Source organism: Maniola jurtina, chromosome 21 (assembly GCF_905333055.1).
Source record: "Maniola jurtina chromosome 21, ilManJurt1.1, whole genome shotgun sequence".
Lineage (NCBI taxonomy): Eukaryota > Metazoa > Arthropoda > Insecta > Lepidoptera > Nymphalidae > Maniola > Maniola jurtina.
The window spans coordinates 332,053-349,625 of record NC_060049.1 but is presented as its reverse complement, the minus strand read 5'-3'; the positions used below and the strand labels follow the sequence as shown (position 1 = coordinate 349,625).

The window sequence follows — 17,573 nt, the reverse complement described above, 5'->3', positions numbered from 1 at the left end:
CACTCTTGTTTTAATGATACCCGGATTGTAATTGGTAGGAAACACAGATCGCGGAAGAGTATTCCAAACCTTAACCATGCGTATGAGGAATGATGACGCCAATCGTTTCGTGCGTGTAGGAAGATGCCTACACTCTTGACTTGAAGGTACCTCATTAGCGTATAACGTCTTTTAGTCCTTTTAGTTCTAATTAATAATAAGTCATTCTTAGGTTTAAGCTGAGCTCGCGAATTGAATTTAGCTTTTCCTACAATTTTCCACGAAGGTCATTTATATAACAGCTAGTAGAGACTATTCCATGCTTTAGCGATATTGGAATTGTTCGTATTGTATTTGTTTGTATTGACATTCGAGGTTATGCAATCGGAGAACTATTGTACCTAAGTACTTTTATTATATAAAAGCCTTTTACATAATTATACTTGAACACTGTGTCGGGGACTATCTTAGTTATACACGCTATATAGCGCTTTCTCTGTTACGTTATCCCATACAAATGATAGAGACAAAAATCTCATTGGGCGTTTCATTTTGAGTCACCAAGTACCAACCAAGTTTGAGTAGGGGGTAGGTGTGAGATAAGAAAGGATCTTATCCAAATCGGACGACGGGTCAAGGTCCCTAGCTACGTCTATTGTCTGCAGCTAGTTCGTGCATTAGCTACGACAGCACGCACGAACTCACTACATACAATAGTTGGCCGCCTCGCTGCTATTCAACGCTTAGCCACTAATTGGATAGATTTGTCTTAGTGGGTGTAGACACTTGCCCTCCCATTGTGTGATATTAATCTTTATCTTAATCGGTTGCAAATTCTGCCTCTTGGCTTGATTGGCTTGGAAATAATGTAAACAGAAAATTATGCAATCGAAGATTGTGTAAATGACAAAAAAGCATGGATTGGACTCGCTTCAGCAATGCGCGGGGCTGCAATTGCTCGTATAGTATGGCATATTATTGTAAATTGAGCATTTGAAAAGAGCAACCGCCGAGTTTCTTGCTGGTTCTTCTCGGTGGGAACGGCATTCCGAACCAGTGGTAAATTATTCTGACGATTCAAAAGCACTTGTTAAAGTTTATTTGATTAAAAATCTATTCTATTCTAATGAAGCAATCCTATTACTTTCACACGCTCCTCGCTACACATAATTACTTGATGCGCACATCCTTTCAGCATGGCAGCTACGCTCACGAAATAACCAATCTCGTTAGATTTACGCAGGGTCTATATGATATTATATCTAATAATAGGAACAGATGTCTACACCTGCCGTGTAAGACAGATCTATCCAATTAGAGGCTAATCGTTGAATACCAGCGAAGCGATAAGCTATTGTACGAGTACGTAGTGAGTTCGTGTGGGTAGGTGTGTATTCTATGACCTTGAGGATTTCAGTCCAGATAGTGAAGACATCACAATAGATATGTCATCATCATTACATTATGATCAAACCATTTCCAGCTCACTACTGAGCATGGAATGGTCTGCCACAACCAAAATGAATTTGCAAATATCACACACCTTTGAGAACCATATATTCAGGTAGTGTGTAAATTGCCATTGCATCACACTAATCACACTAATTCCCACTAATATTATAAAGGCGAAAGTTTGTGTGTATGTGTGTGTGTGTCAGTGTGTGTGTGTGTATGTTTGTTACTCCTTCACGCAAAAACCACTGGACGGATTTGGCTGACGGGTTCATAAACTACTTTTTATCCCAGAAAATCAAAGAGTTTCCACGGGATTTCGAAAAACCTAAATTCACGTGTACGAAATCACGGGTGTCAGCTAGTTACGTATATTTCGAAAAATATTTCGCTGTCGTGATTGAATTGATTACAACGCCATCTAGTATGCAAAAGTGAAAATGTCGGTCTAAACTTACCGGGTGGGTAGTCGTGGTAGTTGACGGTAGTGTAGTGCGCGAAGGGAGAAGCGGCAAGTAAGGACAGTGCCCATAAAGACAACACGATCCGCAGTGCGCGTCGAAGCCCCGCCACAGCGTAGATATGCAGAGGGTGACAGATGGCCAAGTAGCGTTCTAGTGTGAACGCCACTATTGTAAGTACTGACACGTATGACGCCCTGTGGGAAGAGAAAACTATATTGGTTACGCTGCTGATATTATAATCATTGTCATAAATCCTCCTCTCCTCTCAGAACACTATTCATCATCGTCATAATCGGCGATCCACTATTGAGCTCTGGTCTCCTCTCAGAATTAGAAGGGTTTTGGCCATAGTTTAACATGCTGACCAAGTGAGGATTGGTTGACTTCACCCACCTTTGAGAACATTTTGGAGAACCATGCAACAGTTGAGTATTAGACAAGCACTTATCTCATGGATCAACAAGATCTCTATTAAAGTATCCAGAAAAATCGATAGACACTATGCTACCATCAAGATAAGCCGCGGAAAGGCCGACAGGATCACGTACCTTCGATATTATTATGCACAGTCCTTACAAGTCGAACAAGATCTCTATCGAAAATCGACGAAATATCGATAGACTCTCGACCCTATCTTAATCGAGATTGGAATTCTCGATTGAATTTCGTCCCTCCGGTATAATTCAGCAATTAACATCGGCAGGTGACAATATCCGATGGGAAATCATGCTACAATTGGGAATGCTACATTCTAAAAAAAACTAGCCAAGTGTGAGTTAGTCTCGCGCACCGAGGGTTCCGTACTCGGGTATTTTTTCATACATTTTGCACGATAAATCAAAATGCATAAAAATAAATAAAAATCTTTTTTAGAATATACTGGTATAGTATATTTCATTACAAGTGCGGAAAGGCTGTCATTGCAAAGAGTTCCGACAAATGTCTACCCGAGCCGAGGCGTAGCTGAAGGCGAGGGTTGACAGTCGGAACGAGTTGCAATGACGGTTCCGCACGTGTACTGAACGACTATTTTTAATACAGTTGCGAAAAAATGAAGCAATTTATAAAATAATAAAAACACAATAAACTCAACTAACTTAATTTAATTTAAAACAACTTTATAAAAAACTAGGGTCGAAATTACTCATTTTAGGCAACCAAGAACTAAATTCGCAAAGAAAATTTCTGAAAAATGGCGCCAACCGTAGAATATAAGCAGAGTTTTTTTTTTCTTCACCCATTCTGGTAGGCAAAGGGAACTATGCCCATACAGCCAAGTCTTCAGTAGAAGTTTTATATTGATATGAAATTTAAATGAAATTTAATGAGATGAAATGAAATGAAACCTAACCAAACTCATTCAATCAAATCATTAAATCTGATATTGAAACAAATTAGTAGCTTCTTATTAGAAATACGTATTTGCATGAATCATAAAAACTTCTATGATTTTTTTTAGTAAAAACTTCATGGGTGGTTTTTCTTTTTAATATTTTGACAGTTGGGAAAGAAAAAGCACGAGTGCGGGAAAGGTAAAGAAAAAGCACGAGTATGTAATAGCCCACATCCCGAACGCTATACGTCCCTGCAATACGCCACTTTTTGAGCAACTGTATTAAAAAAGTCATTTATGATACCCCACTTGGTATAGTTAACTTACTTTGAAAATTGAAACGCAATTTAATTTTTTTTAATGATGTAAACACAAATTCATGGGTTTCGGATTTCCTAATTTCATGATTCTAGGTCAACGGGTAGTACCCTATGGGTTTTTCTGACAGACTCGTCGGAGGGACCGACGCACGGACGGACAGACAGACAACAAAGAGATGCTATAAGGGTTCCGTTTTTCTTTTTACGGTACGGAACCCTAATTATACGAAATCGAGGGCATTGTTTCAAAGCGGAAACACCTCACAGAAGACCTCACTACTAGTGACTCAGAAATGCAACCATCTCCATCTCCCACTGAATTGCAATTTCAAGCCAAGTTAGAAGAAATGCCAAAGAAAACCACAATACAACCAGAACGCCAAGGAAACAACAAATTCCGCTTCAAGCATAATATTGTATATCAAATCTTTGAAAAGAGCAACCGCCGAGTTTCTTGCTGGTTCTTCTCGGTAGGAAAGGCATTACGAACCAGTGGTAGATGCTTTTGACGATTCAAAAGAACTTGTAAAAGTCAAATTGAATAAAAATATTTTGAATTTGAATTTGAACAAGCACAATATAAATGTCATGCCATTAAGTACTTCTGCCAACATAGAAAAACATAGAAACTAAACCAACGCAAACAAAGCCGTTGCTTGCCGAAGCAGCAAAAGTGATCCTGTAAGGGTTCCCTTTTTATTTTTGAGGTATAGAACCCTAAAACTCGTTTCATGAAAAATTCACGGTCCAATGGTCAATTTGGCCAGTCATCAATATGTCAAAGTCGCAAAAAATTCGCTATCGGCTATCGAAACTCAGGAACCCTGAAATTAATGAGTAAACTTACAAAAAATAACCTAGATAGGTACCCTACTTCAATCTAGAAAAAGCGTCACTAGATTGTGACATGAAATGTACGAAAAAATCTCAAAGGGATAAGAATTCTGGTAGAGATTTTTTTTTGTGTCGTTACAAACGAAATGACACACATCATGTAAACCTTAGTGGTTTTTCGCTGTCTCAAAAGCAGACTTGCTAAACATTTTCTATTTTGTCAATTTTTGTCTGGTGGGAGGCTTCGGCCGTCGCGTCGCTAGTTACCACCCTACCGGCAAAACTGTCGCTAAGCGATTTAGCGTTCTGGTCCGATGCCGTGTAGAAACCAAAGGTGTGGGATTAGTAAAAACCACACACCTTCCAGGTTAGCCCGCTTTCATCTTAGACTGCATCATCACTTACCATCAGGTGAGATTGCAGTCAAGGGCTAACTTGTATCTGAATAAAATAAAAAAAATACGTATAGCTATCACACTACTTATCACTACCCATAATATTATGATAGATGAAAGAATAGAAAGTGTGTTTGTTTGTTGGTTTGTTCTGCAATCACGTCGCAACGGAGCGACAAGGGAGCAACTGATTGATGTAATTTTTTTTGACATAGGCTGTATAATTTAAAAAAAATTACAGCCACGTCAAAATAAAACTGACACAAAATTGAAGAGTTCCCGAGGGATTTTTAAAAACCTAAATCCACGCGGACGGTAATATCGGGCATCAGCTAGTATGCTATACCAATTACAATCCGGGTATCTTTAAAACAAGAGTGAATAGGCACCTTCTCGGTAAAAGCGTCCTATCTTAGACCACATCATCACTTTCCATCAGGTGTGATTGTGGTCAAGCGCTTACCTATAGTGAATAAAAAAAAAACCTACTATCTACTTAACTAAATATTTATATACCTAGTAAGAAAAAGAGCTCAAGACTTATAACTAAGGCTACTATACATTATACTGTTGCAACTAAGATTAATTTCATCCATCAAGGGTCGATATTAACATGGATGAACAATGGACATGACGTGTGTGTGTATTTTCAGTAAGTACTTAATAATTGTACTTGTGAATCACGAGGACATACCCTTGACATGGGTGGCTCAAGACATTTTATTGGAGCAAGATAAACAATTCTCACTGAGCTGTGAAACTGTATGATGGAACAGCGTGCCTTAACAACTCAGTGACTTTTGAGTGCTCTTGATTTTAATGGCTCCTTGGTCGCAATTTATTATTCAAAATTCAAAAGATTTATTTCAAAGTTACAAGAAAGAGCGCGAACAGTAGGTACATTATATTTTACAAGCGCTTATTATAAGTTTAATTTTACTAAGTGTGTCGTGAAAGAAACATAGTGAGGCAACCTGTATGCCTGAAATTTGTGGCGGTGTAGTGGAGCTTATACATAGACTATACTCCATAATTATCGCGAGGCCACACTCGAACGGTTAACGTCTAATGCCAATTGAATTGGGGTTAAAATCTACTAACGCCAAACGGTATTGTGAATGCCGTTGGTTGATCATGGCTACATCTACGTTTAACGGGAAACGCCGTTGAACATCACGTTGTTGGTCGTTAATGTGGCCGAAACATTAAGCATGCAGGTTTCCTCACTATGTTTCCTTTCACGTTATAGGAGTGGTAATAATAAACTAATCATAAGCGCTTGTAAAACATATTATTATTGCTCGAGTTCCATGAGCGCGCTCATGTTACCTTAGCATTAGTGGAAACCGTCCTCCCCACAGCACAGCTGCATAGCACATTTCTGGTGGAAAAGCAGCCTTACATTTCAGCGGGAATGTTTATTGAGAACAGTTTCGAATTGAATTTCGAATGTTTTTAACCCCCGACCCAAAAAGAGGGGTGTTATAAGTTTGACGTGTGTATCTGTGTATCTGTCTGTGGCATCGTAGCTCCTAAACTAATAAACCGATTTTAATTTAGTTTTTTTTGTTTGAAAGGTGGCTTGATCGAGAGTGTTCTTAGCTATTATCCAAGAAAATCGGTTCAGCCGTTTGAAAGTTATCAGCTCTTTTCTAGTTACTGTAACCTTCACTTGTCGGGGGTGTTATAAATTTTTAATTTACACTTGTCGAAAACATGTTTGTGATTGGTTGGTAATCAAAATGGTTGATGATCACTAAGATTTTTGCCCTTATCATTTGTATGGAATTACGTAACAGAGAGAGTGCTATTCTACCTTCTTTCCACGGATAGAATATAGGTTAAGAACTTTAGAAATCTTAAAAATGAATGGTGAATATTGAATACAGAGATCGTTGATCTTGAATATGCTATACAGATGAGTGAGCTTATTATAAAATGTTTTCAAGCAAGCAGCTTCGCATAAAACCAGTGAAACCCACTCGTTTCATGCATCGCCTCAAGGATTGATCGAAGAAATAGCTGTGTAGGGGGACCAACTCATGTTATATTGCAGGATATTCCCATTTAAATATATATTAATGTTTTCTTAAGTAAGCAGCTTCGTATAAAACCAGTGAAATCCACTCGTTTCATGCATCGCCTCAAGGATTGATCGAAGAAATAACTGTATAGGGGGACCAACTCATGCTATATTGCAGGATATTCCCATATAAGTTCATATGAATATTATAAACTAGCTGATGCACGCAAATTCGTCCGCGTGGATTTTTAGAAATGCCTTGGGATAACTTTGATTTTTTGGGGTAAAAAGTAGCCTATAATATGTCATCTCCAGTTCTTTTAATTATAATACTAATGCTTCGTTGCGACGTGATTGAAAGACAAACCAAAAAACAAACTCTTTTGCATTTATACCTAATAATAATATGAGTAGTGATATGAAAATGTATCTGTCTGTCTATTTTTCTGACCCACGCATTTAACCAATTTTGCATTACATAACTTGCATACCGGAGGCTGATATAGACCACTTTTTATTCCGGAAAATCGAACAGTCCCCACGGGAATTTTAAAATCCTAAATGTGAACTAAGTTGCGGGCATTACCTAGTTTCAGTCAGTTATTCATTTAAGTATAATATGTACAATATTATATTGTTCTACTAATAAGATTATGTGTATTGCGTGCTAGTACTAAGGTCGCCTTTGCATATAATTGTTTTTAGTTTCTTTGTTTTGTCTTGGTTATTTGTGTGCAATAAACTTTTCTATCTATCTATCTAGTTTATATAATTTGTACCTATCTATTACTTCATACCTACCGAGTTTTATTTTTATCCTGATTTTTGTGTAAAACATGTATTCACTCAAATTATTGCCGTCCCAGATCAAGTGAAATATTTTCAATTTCTGCATAATACACATTTTTATGCCGTAATAAAATCATATTTGTACTGAATAGTGAATACGTAGACGGCGTAAGAGTGGTGATAACCTAGGGGTTAAAATTTCGGCCTTCTATTCGGAAGTTCGGGGGTTCGATCCCCGACCTCTAACTTTTGGAGTTATGTGCATTTTAATCACTTGTTTTAACGGTGAAGAAAAACATTGTGAGGAAACCTGCATGCTTGGAATTCTCCATAATGTTTTCAAAAGTGTGTGAAGTCTGCCAATTCGCACAAGCCAGTGTGGCGGACTATAGCCTAAAACCCTTCTCATTTTGAGAGGAGGCCCGTGCTCCGTAGTGAGCCGGTAAAGGGTTGATCATGATGATTGATGACGTAAGGGGTGGCGTTTGAAAGTGATAAAAAATATTGGGCAAAATAGAAAAATTCCCCAATATTTATCAAAGAATTGCTCTTCATATTATAAAACAAGTGTAAATTAAAAATTTATAACACCCCCGACACGTGAAGATTACAATAATAACTAGAAAAGAGCTGATAACTTTCAAACGGCTGAACCGATTTTCTTGGATTATAGCTAAGAACACTCTCGATCAAGCCACCTTTCAAACAAAAAAAACTAAATTAAAATCGGTTTAGGAGCTACGATGCCATAGACAGATACACAGATACACACGTCAAACTTATAACACCCCTCTTTTTTGGTCGGGGGTTAAAAATCAAGTTCATGGTACATCGAAAATAAAGGTTTGTTCAATAATATTTTATTTACCTATCTACAAATAATTTTCCGTAAACCTTTCACGAGATTGCGTTCTCTTTAATAGTCCACGAGCTGGTGGAATAAGTGCTCATATTATGTGATGGGGATTATTTCTTTAGTAACAATTATTCAAAGTTGCGTGGAAACAACTAGCTGAGCTTTAAGTTGCCTACAAGATGGTGTAGTGGTTTGTAACATTTTAGGATTTGAAAAGAGCAACTGCCGAGTTTCTTGGCCACTCTTCTCAGTAAAACCTGCATTCCAATCTGGGTGGCGGAGTCACAGACGTAGTATTGAGGGACACTAGTTATGTCCCACATGAAATAAATACATTTTGATTTTGATTTTTGGATCAGATACTTACATGGATATTTTTTTGCGTGTATATAGTATTACCAAATTAACATAGATCTAACTAAGTACCTCTAAAATTGTCCGACGGTTGGCCTCAGAATTCGAGTAGCAATTCCGCGAAATTATTGCGTCAAACCTGTCGTACTTTTTTCTATAAACACGCCACACACACACCTAACGCATGTGCATAACCGTGCCACGCGAATGTGATCATTAAGGTGCTACACAACTTACGGCCTTTGACTCTACTTATAAGTTGATACAGTGGCCCCCCCCACCCTTTCCTTCCCTCTAGGTGAACAGATCTAAGTCTAGCAGTTGACGCGTATAGGTTGATGATGACGATGAACACTATTATTACTATGATCAGATCCATAGGACTTTTAATCGCCCAGCTCTCTGACTATAACGTAGGACGGTCGGTACATAGTTAAAATGAATGGTATAACCCAACCGTTTTCTTTATAAAAGCACGCCCACACGATATTCGCAAAAAAGTTCATATGGCAAGGAATGTAATATACAGTTTTTATGTAAGGATCTTTACATACGCATCCAATAAAGACTTGGCGAGGCATGTGCTGTGAAAAATGTATACCCATTACTTAGTTACGTGTCTTGTGAAATGAATGAATACGTATCCAATACGACCTGGCAAGACATGTGTTGTGAAAATACCTATTAGGTAGTCCACTTATGTGTTATGAAATTAATTCATAAATTATACTATTTTTACTGTAGGTAGGTACATCACGGTTAAAAAACCGGCCAAGTGCGAGTCAGACTCGCGCACGGAGGGTTCCGTAATCGGGTATTTTTTCCAACATTTTGCACGATAAATCAAAAATTATTATATATAAAAATAAATAAAAATCTGTTTTAGGATGTACAGGCAAAGCCCTTTCATATTATGATACCCCACTTGGTATAGTTATCTTATTTGAAAATTGAAACACATTTTAATTTTTTTAAATTCTGTAACCACAAATTCGGGGTTTTCAGATTTATTCCTGTACTTGTGCTATAAGACCTACCTACCTGCCAAATTGCATGATTCTAGGTCAACGGGAAGTACCCTATAGGTTTCTTGACAGACAGACAGACAACAAAGTGATCGTATAAGGGTTCCGTTTTTCCTTTTCAGGTACGGAACCCTAAAAACGGTCAAATGCCAGTCGGACTCGCACACGAGGGGTTCGGTACCATCCCACAGGAAAGAACAGATTGTATAATATTATACTTTTTCAGGAGAATAATTTTGATGGGGTTTTTTAAATTTGTGTAAGTGTAAAGCATAAAGCTATTATAAGTAAAGGCTTGTCAAAAATTGATTGCGGAAATTGTTTATGATTATACCTAGAAAGTCATTGATTATACCCATTCCCAAACGAATTTTGGACCTTCCTGAGGCAGAGCGTAGGAGTCGCAAGCCTAAGATTTCTAGTTTACCTATTATGCAGATCACCTATGTCTAATTAGGTATTTAAATTCAAGGTATTATAGAACAGCCAACAATTGACCCTGAAAACCAGAGGTGTGAAATTCTAGCATCGATTGCACTCAAAGTGAATAAGGCTTAAAGCTTCAGTAGAGTTTAAGATTAAGTTCAATTTACCCTGAAGCACTTAACAAGTGAAGCGTCAACTCCAGCTCTGCTTGGTTACGGCGGACAGACTGATTTAATATTATATTATTATATACCATAGCGATATACTATCTCTATGTTATGTACAGATGATATAGGCTTTTTCATTGCTGTACCTATTCTACTCCCTTTACAACCTCTCGCACTGCCAAGAGTTACTGGTAGAGATCTTCTTCAGATATAAATTCTTCCCTGTCCACATTTTCTTTCGTTTTCTCTTTAAAAAAAAAAAAAAAAGATGAGGTACGATAAGTATGTCTCTGTAGGGGGATCATGTAACCTACGTCAAAAAAAAAAAAACTTTACTTGAGACTTGAGAGTTCTCCATAATGTTTTCAAAGGTATGTGAAGTCCCATAAGTCTCATTTGAATTTCCAAAAATCCGTTCTTATTGGGTGTCTACGTTGTAAAAGGAACCTACTATTAAAATTTGTATTTCTAACCCCAGTGGTTTACGGCTGTGCGTTGATACATCAGTCAGTTAGAATTTTATATGTACAGACTAGCCGATGCCCGCGACTTCGCCCGCGTAGATTTAGATTTTTTGAAATCCCGCGGGAACTCTTTGATTTTCCGGGATAAAAAGTAGTCTATGTGCTAATCCAGGATATTATCTATCTCCATTCTCAATTTCAGCCAAATCCGTCCAGTAGTTTTTGCGTGAAGGAGTAACAAACATACACACACACACACACACACACACACACACACACACACACACACACACACACACACACACACACACACACACACACACATACAAACTTTCGCCTTTATAATATTAGTGTGATATATACTAACGCTTCTGAGATGAGAGCTCGGAGCTTGCAGAACACCACCCCGAGGCTGTAGGGGTACTGGTGCCAGTACACGGACAGGTCGTTTGGTAGCCCTGCGGACAAAGAGTACATTTGTATTATACAGTGTTGCCGTGATAGCCTAGCGGTTAACCGTTAAGACGTTCGCCTCCTTTGAGGTCAGCTTCTTAATTTTCCGGAACTATGTGCGTTTTAACTTTTTAGCCGACTGCGGCATATCCAAAACGAATAAATGTTTTTACCAGTCTATGTATGTATGTGTGTATGTATGTATGTTTGTATCAGATGCGCCTAAATTACTGGGATGATTTTAATGAATGAGTTGTCAATCAATTAGTTGGTATAGTCAGGGTATCATAGGCTACATTTTGTATGGAAAAAAAAGTCAAACTGATGGATGATACATTCAAAAAAGTCTCCAAAAATATTTTTTGCTTTGTATTGAGTGGGATATCAAATGAAAGAGAAGAAAATTCTAAGTTAATAAATATAAATCTACTACAACATTAAAATATACCAAGCGACAGAAAAACATTTTGACTATATATATCGCTATTTATCGGCAGTTCGCGGGTAGTACTCAGGTATGAGTGCTATTTAACTATATCTAGTTAAGGAATAAATATCACCTGCTTTAACGGTGAAGGAAACTGGTGACGGAACCGTACATGTCTGAGAGTTCTCCATAATTTTCTCAAATGTGTGTGAAGTCTGTCAATCTACACTTGACACTCCGTATCCCACCAGCTCCTCAACTAATTATTACGCGCAATACAGCTCACACAAATACAATCAAGCGACATCGAGATAAATATCAAATAGCGGGTCCCCATTGTTATAGCAAATTGAATTTAACGCCAACGTCTTCATTTCGGTGTCACTTGTGAAGAAAATACCGTCTTTAACGTGCCAACAAGTCGTGATAAACTTAATATAATGAGATATTTACTTTATTTGTATATTCTTTATTATCACGCCCGTGTACAAAATAAATAAATATATTATAAAGGCAAAAAGAACAAGTGTAACTTAAAAATTTATAACACCCCCGACAAGTGAAGGTTACAGTAACGAGAGCTTATAACTTTCAAACGGCTGAGTTGATTTTCTTGGATTATAGCTAAGAACACTCTCGATGAAGCCAATTTTCAAACAAAAAAATCTAAATTAAAATTGCTTCATTAGTTTAGGAGCTACGATGCCACATAAAGATACACAGATACACACGACAAACTTATAACACCCCTCTTTTTGGGTCGGGGGTTAATAAATAATAATAATTCAATAGAGGTGCAAGTCTGGCATCCGGTGTTAGTCCCGGACACGCACCTCTAACTTTTCACTCACTTGCTAACGGCGGAGGAAAACATCGTGAGGATACCTACATATCTGAGAGTTCTCCATATGCTCGAAGGTGTGTAAAGTCCGCTAATCCACACTTGGCCAGCGTGGTGGACAAACCCTTCCACTATGGTAATATTACGGGCGGTGATCGAGAATTTGAAGTTTCGCCAGTCGCCTCATGGTAATAATAATGATTCGATATAATATAAACAATAACCACACCCTTTTTAATAAAGCTTTATAGCGCTACCCGCCGCGTTAAGTGCATCCCATGCATCATACCTATAAATTCTGTCCATAAAACTGTATGATGACTTTAAATGAAATGAAATGAAATTTATTTGCTGAATATGAGTTACAAGGAACCAAAAGCTTAATTCGCTATAATCCGCCAAACCATGAAACCATCCGCCAAATAAATCTGTATGGTGGAACATGCAGCATGCGACATGCACCGCCCGCCCTCCCACTGATAAACATGCAGGAAAAGCCAGCCACAACTTTGACAAGTAATGGATTGATCAGGGAGTAACATAGACTACTTTTTTAACCGACTTTTAAAAAGGAGTTGCGTTTTTCTAAACCTATGTACACCGAAATCTCCCAGATTTTAGAACCGATTTGCGTAATTTTTTTTTAATCAATAAAGGAACTTTGCAACAGACCTGACCACCAAAACTGATGGGATTTAGAAACTGTCGGTTATAAATTGATCGATATTGCAGGTACATAATATCTATACCAAGTAAAGACTTTGTCGTTGACCTCGAGGACCCAACTCCTCAACCCTGATGCTGTAAGGAATTACATCCTGAATCCTGGTGATCCCTCGGAATTTTAAAAGGATCACCCGTTTAAATGTTTTTATCCCGGGTACTGGCTATTACGGATAGGCTAAATTTTGTCCTGGGAAATGAAAAGTACCCACGGGATTTTTATAAACCTAAATCCACGCGGGCGAAGCTGCGGGCATCAGCTAGATATTTATAAATCAAAGAAGCCAACTGAATTACAGCTTCGAAGTTTTCAACAGGGAATCCTAATCTTGTGATTAGATTAGTACCTGTTGTCGAATCCTTTCAAACTTGTCAGAGGGAAAGCTTAATAAGTCAGTAATTAACGACAAGGGGATTGGGTGTTACGTTTTAGTCCTAGAGCTGACGAACGATTTTTAGGGTTCCGTAGCCGAAGGGTGCCAACGGGACTCTAGCCTCCGCTGTCTGTCCGCCTGTCTGTATCTATAGCGGTATCTCATGAACTGCAGCGAGTTGAAATAATGTTGTATAGAAGCAGGGGTTACTTTGCGAAAGACCATGATATATTAAATTGTTGCACAATTGCAAAATTGTTTTACAATTATGTATTGTAAGGTCTACAACCTATATCTCTTGAGGATGCTCCGGTGTCGGAACGCAACGTGCGTCGAGTGGTTTTGGGATTTGAGTGGTGCTGCGTGGTGGTGGTGCGTAATGCGTATTGCTTTCTTGGTGGCTGACTTTTCCTGCATGTTTAGCAGTGGGCGGGCGGTGCATATCGCATGATACATGTTGCACTATACAAATTTGTCTGTTTCAGTGGATTACAGCGAATTAAGCTTTTTGTTCCTTGTATAGTTGAAATATTCACAGAGTGTGTATTTCTATTGCCGCTATAACAGCAAAAAAATAAAAAATTCAAAATGGCTGCCATGCAATTAAAAAGTACATAGTGTTAAATCTTGTACGATGGTACGGAACCCTTCGTGTGCCAGTCCGACTCGTACTTGACTGGGTGTTTTTGTGTTTGTGTGTGGTGCGAGGTAGCCATTTTGAACTATATCAGTTACTCATGACATCTACTCATGGTCTACGAATCTCGTCATTTCTGATTTAATCACACAGAGAAACTCTGAATATAGCTCTCTCCATTGCCTGCTAAGCTTTCTTATGACTCCACCAATAGTGTATCAACTAAATCGAATCATTTTATTTGCTCAAATGCAGGTTAAAATAGAAATTACTACTCGTTTTGGTATCAACATGGAATGGCGTGCAAATATATTACATAGGCATCCTCATATGACACATATACTTTACGTTTGATTGCAACTGAAGAGGGCTCTCTCCGTCACTCGTTTCATACAATCGTAGTTCCAATTTCATTTGAATACTAAGCAACTAAAGTCCATGAAATTTTGCAGACATATTCTAGAAACTAATATCTATGTCTGTGGTTTTCCAGATTTCTGTTAAAATATTCGGTTTCAAAGTTACGCGGTCTTAAAAAATTTCATACAAATCTTTGAACCCCTGTAATTTTAAAACTACATATTTTTAGAAAAATCTAAAACACCACAGACACAGATATTAGTTTCTAGAATATGCAAAATTTCATGGACTTTGGTTGCCTAATATTCAAATGAAATTGGAACTCCGATTGTATGAAACGAGTGACGGAGAGAGCCCTGTGAAGGATACATAGAATTACACAGTACAAAATAAAAAAATTACGAATCTACATAAATAATATTGGCACTTTATATTAAATCCAAACTGTACAAAATTTACTACATAGTCGAGAGAGTGTAACAGAAAAGATCAATTAAATAACTAACTCCATCTTTAGACTCGAACTGATTTGAATAGAAAGTCTCAACTCGAAGGAATTGAAAGGTAATTAGAAGTCAAGGGCAAAAGCTTCCAAAAACCGGTCAATTAAATTTCATACAGTAATATAAACATAGTAGGTAGGTAACTACTTATTTTCTTCGATGAATGGATTTGAAATTAGATATGTATTGGAAGTGTGAATAAAATGTAATTCGCCAAGATGTGACGAGTTGTTATTTCGTCAAAACCCAAACGAAATCAATAGAAATGGAGCGTGTTTTTGATTCCAATCGAATTCACTCGAATTTTGAGAAGTTTAAGTAATTTAGTGCTTAATTGGATTTTCTTTCTCTTCATTTGAAAGGGTTCGATTGATGATAAGTACATAAGGATAGGCGGCGATAGTCTAGTGGTTATGATGTCAGATTCCTATTCGGGAGATCAGGGGTTCTATTCCAGGCACACACTTTTTATTTTTAACCCCTGACGCAAAAAGAGGGGTGTATAATATAAATATAAAATAGATTAACTGATTTTGACAAAGTTTATTATAGAGATAGCTTGCATCTCGGAGACCGACATAGGCTAATTTTAATACCGGAAAATAAAAGAGTTTGCACTAGGTTTTTAAAAATGTAAGAGGACAAAGGCGCTGACATAATCCATACTAAGTAAGCATTGAAGTTAGTACAATATCATAAATGCGAAAGTGTGTCTGTATATTTGCTAGTTTTTCACACGGCCGTTTAACCGATTTTAACGAAAGGGGAAATGATTGTGATTTCACCTAGCGGTAAGTGACGGTGCTGTCTTGAATGGAAACAGGCTAATTTGAAAGAGGTATGGCAGTTTTGCATATAATCCGTTTCTATCCAAATCGTACTGGAACGCAAAACGCTTTGTGGTAAGTACGGCTTGGCAGTCTTTGTATTCCCTGTCTGAATACCTATTGTTTATCAAATAATGTTGTTATTGTATTTACATTTCAATACAAGTTGTATGGAAGCAATCAGTTTTGTATTAAGATGCCTACAAGATAGCTGAAGGCCGCTACTTCGTCCGCGTGGATTTAAGTTTTTAAAATCCCATGCGAATTCTTTGATTTTCCGGGATAAAAAGTAGCCTATTTTATACTCTCCAGGTCTTTAACTATATTATCCATGCAAGAAATCACGTCGATTCGTTGCGACGTGATTGATGGACAAACCAACGAACAAATAAACCAACAAATAAGCTAGCCGGCTGTTTTAGAAGAAATTATTTTGCAAAGTTCAGACAAAGGTTATTTTTTCATATAGGTAGGTAACTACCTACATGAAATTAAAACATATTTGGTTTTTAATCCATACTAATAAATGCGAACGTGTCTGTCTGTCTATCTGTCTGTATGCTAGCTTTTCACGGCCATGGCTGCACCACACAAATGATGGAGAGACGAACCGGATGAAACTATAAAAGTTCCTTTTACGGAACCCCAAAAAGTATAATAATAAATAATTGGTTTTTAGTCCCAATTATTCGGATGATAGAGCTTTCAAAGCTAGCTGTTAATAACTAAATTCTTTCTCTCGCCTTTTATCCCTTTTACAGATTCTTTTTTAACGAAAAAACTCGATATTTCAAAATCCCCTTGCAAATCTACAGCAATTTAAATTGCGAGAAATTGTGCTTTGTCTGTCATTCACGCAGTTTCGCTAAGGCTCTCTTCACATGCGCACGGTAACCGTACGGTAATCGCACGATAACCGCACGGTAACGGCACGGCAATCGTGCTGTGTAAACTAGTAATCTCTATTTTAATAGATCAGCCAAATCCGTCCAGTAGTTTTGCTTGAAAGAGTAATAAACATACACACACCTTTACAAACTTTGGCGTTTGGTGGCGCGCGTGCGGTGCCTTTTTGGAGTGTTTTTTTTTGTTAAAAGTGGCCGGTTTTTGTGTTTTACTGGTGTTTTTAGTGGTGGAACTGATTGGGAAGCGAGGGGCGCCGCGCATGTGTCTGTCCATACTTATTATAGTTATCCTAACTTGTAAATAACTACAAACCTGACATTGGCTAATCTGTGTAAAGCCAGACGAGAGAAAAAAAACAAATATACAAAATTTCGCCTTTATAATATTAGTATGATTAAGGTTAAAAGCGTATGCATGTGGAAAGGCCCTAAAGGATTTAAGCTAGAGTAAACCGACGCGCGACGCCAAATTAATTAGTGCGATTTATTTTCGGTTTTACCGCCGAACCGATATCGATTCTGGGATAATAGATACTCATTAAACCATTTGGGAACCGATTTACTGTAATCGATTCCACCGCCTATCCGTGAAACTGTGAAAAATGTTGATCGCTGAATACGAATTAATTACCGATGAAATAG

At 37.7% G+C, this 17,573-nt stretch overlaps 1 protein-coding gene across 1 annotated transcript in view; it reads right to left on the bottom strand.

Annotated features, from left to right (window-relative positions):
* Positions 1–17,573, bottom strand: part of LOC123876123 (neuropeptides capa receptor-like) — a 29,872-nt gene that overhangs the window by 11,602 nt on the left and 697 nt on the right. Inside the window, exons 2-3 of the mRNA XM_045922269.1 lie at positions 11,249–11,339; positions 1,890–2,089 (exon numbers count right to left, since the gene is read on the bottom strand). Of these exons, the coding sequence (XP_045778225.1) occupies positions 1,890–2,089; positions 11,249–11,339 (291 nt within the window). The remainder of the gene's footprint in view (positions 1–1,889; positions 2,090–11,248; positions 11,340–17,573) is intronic.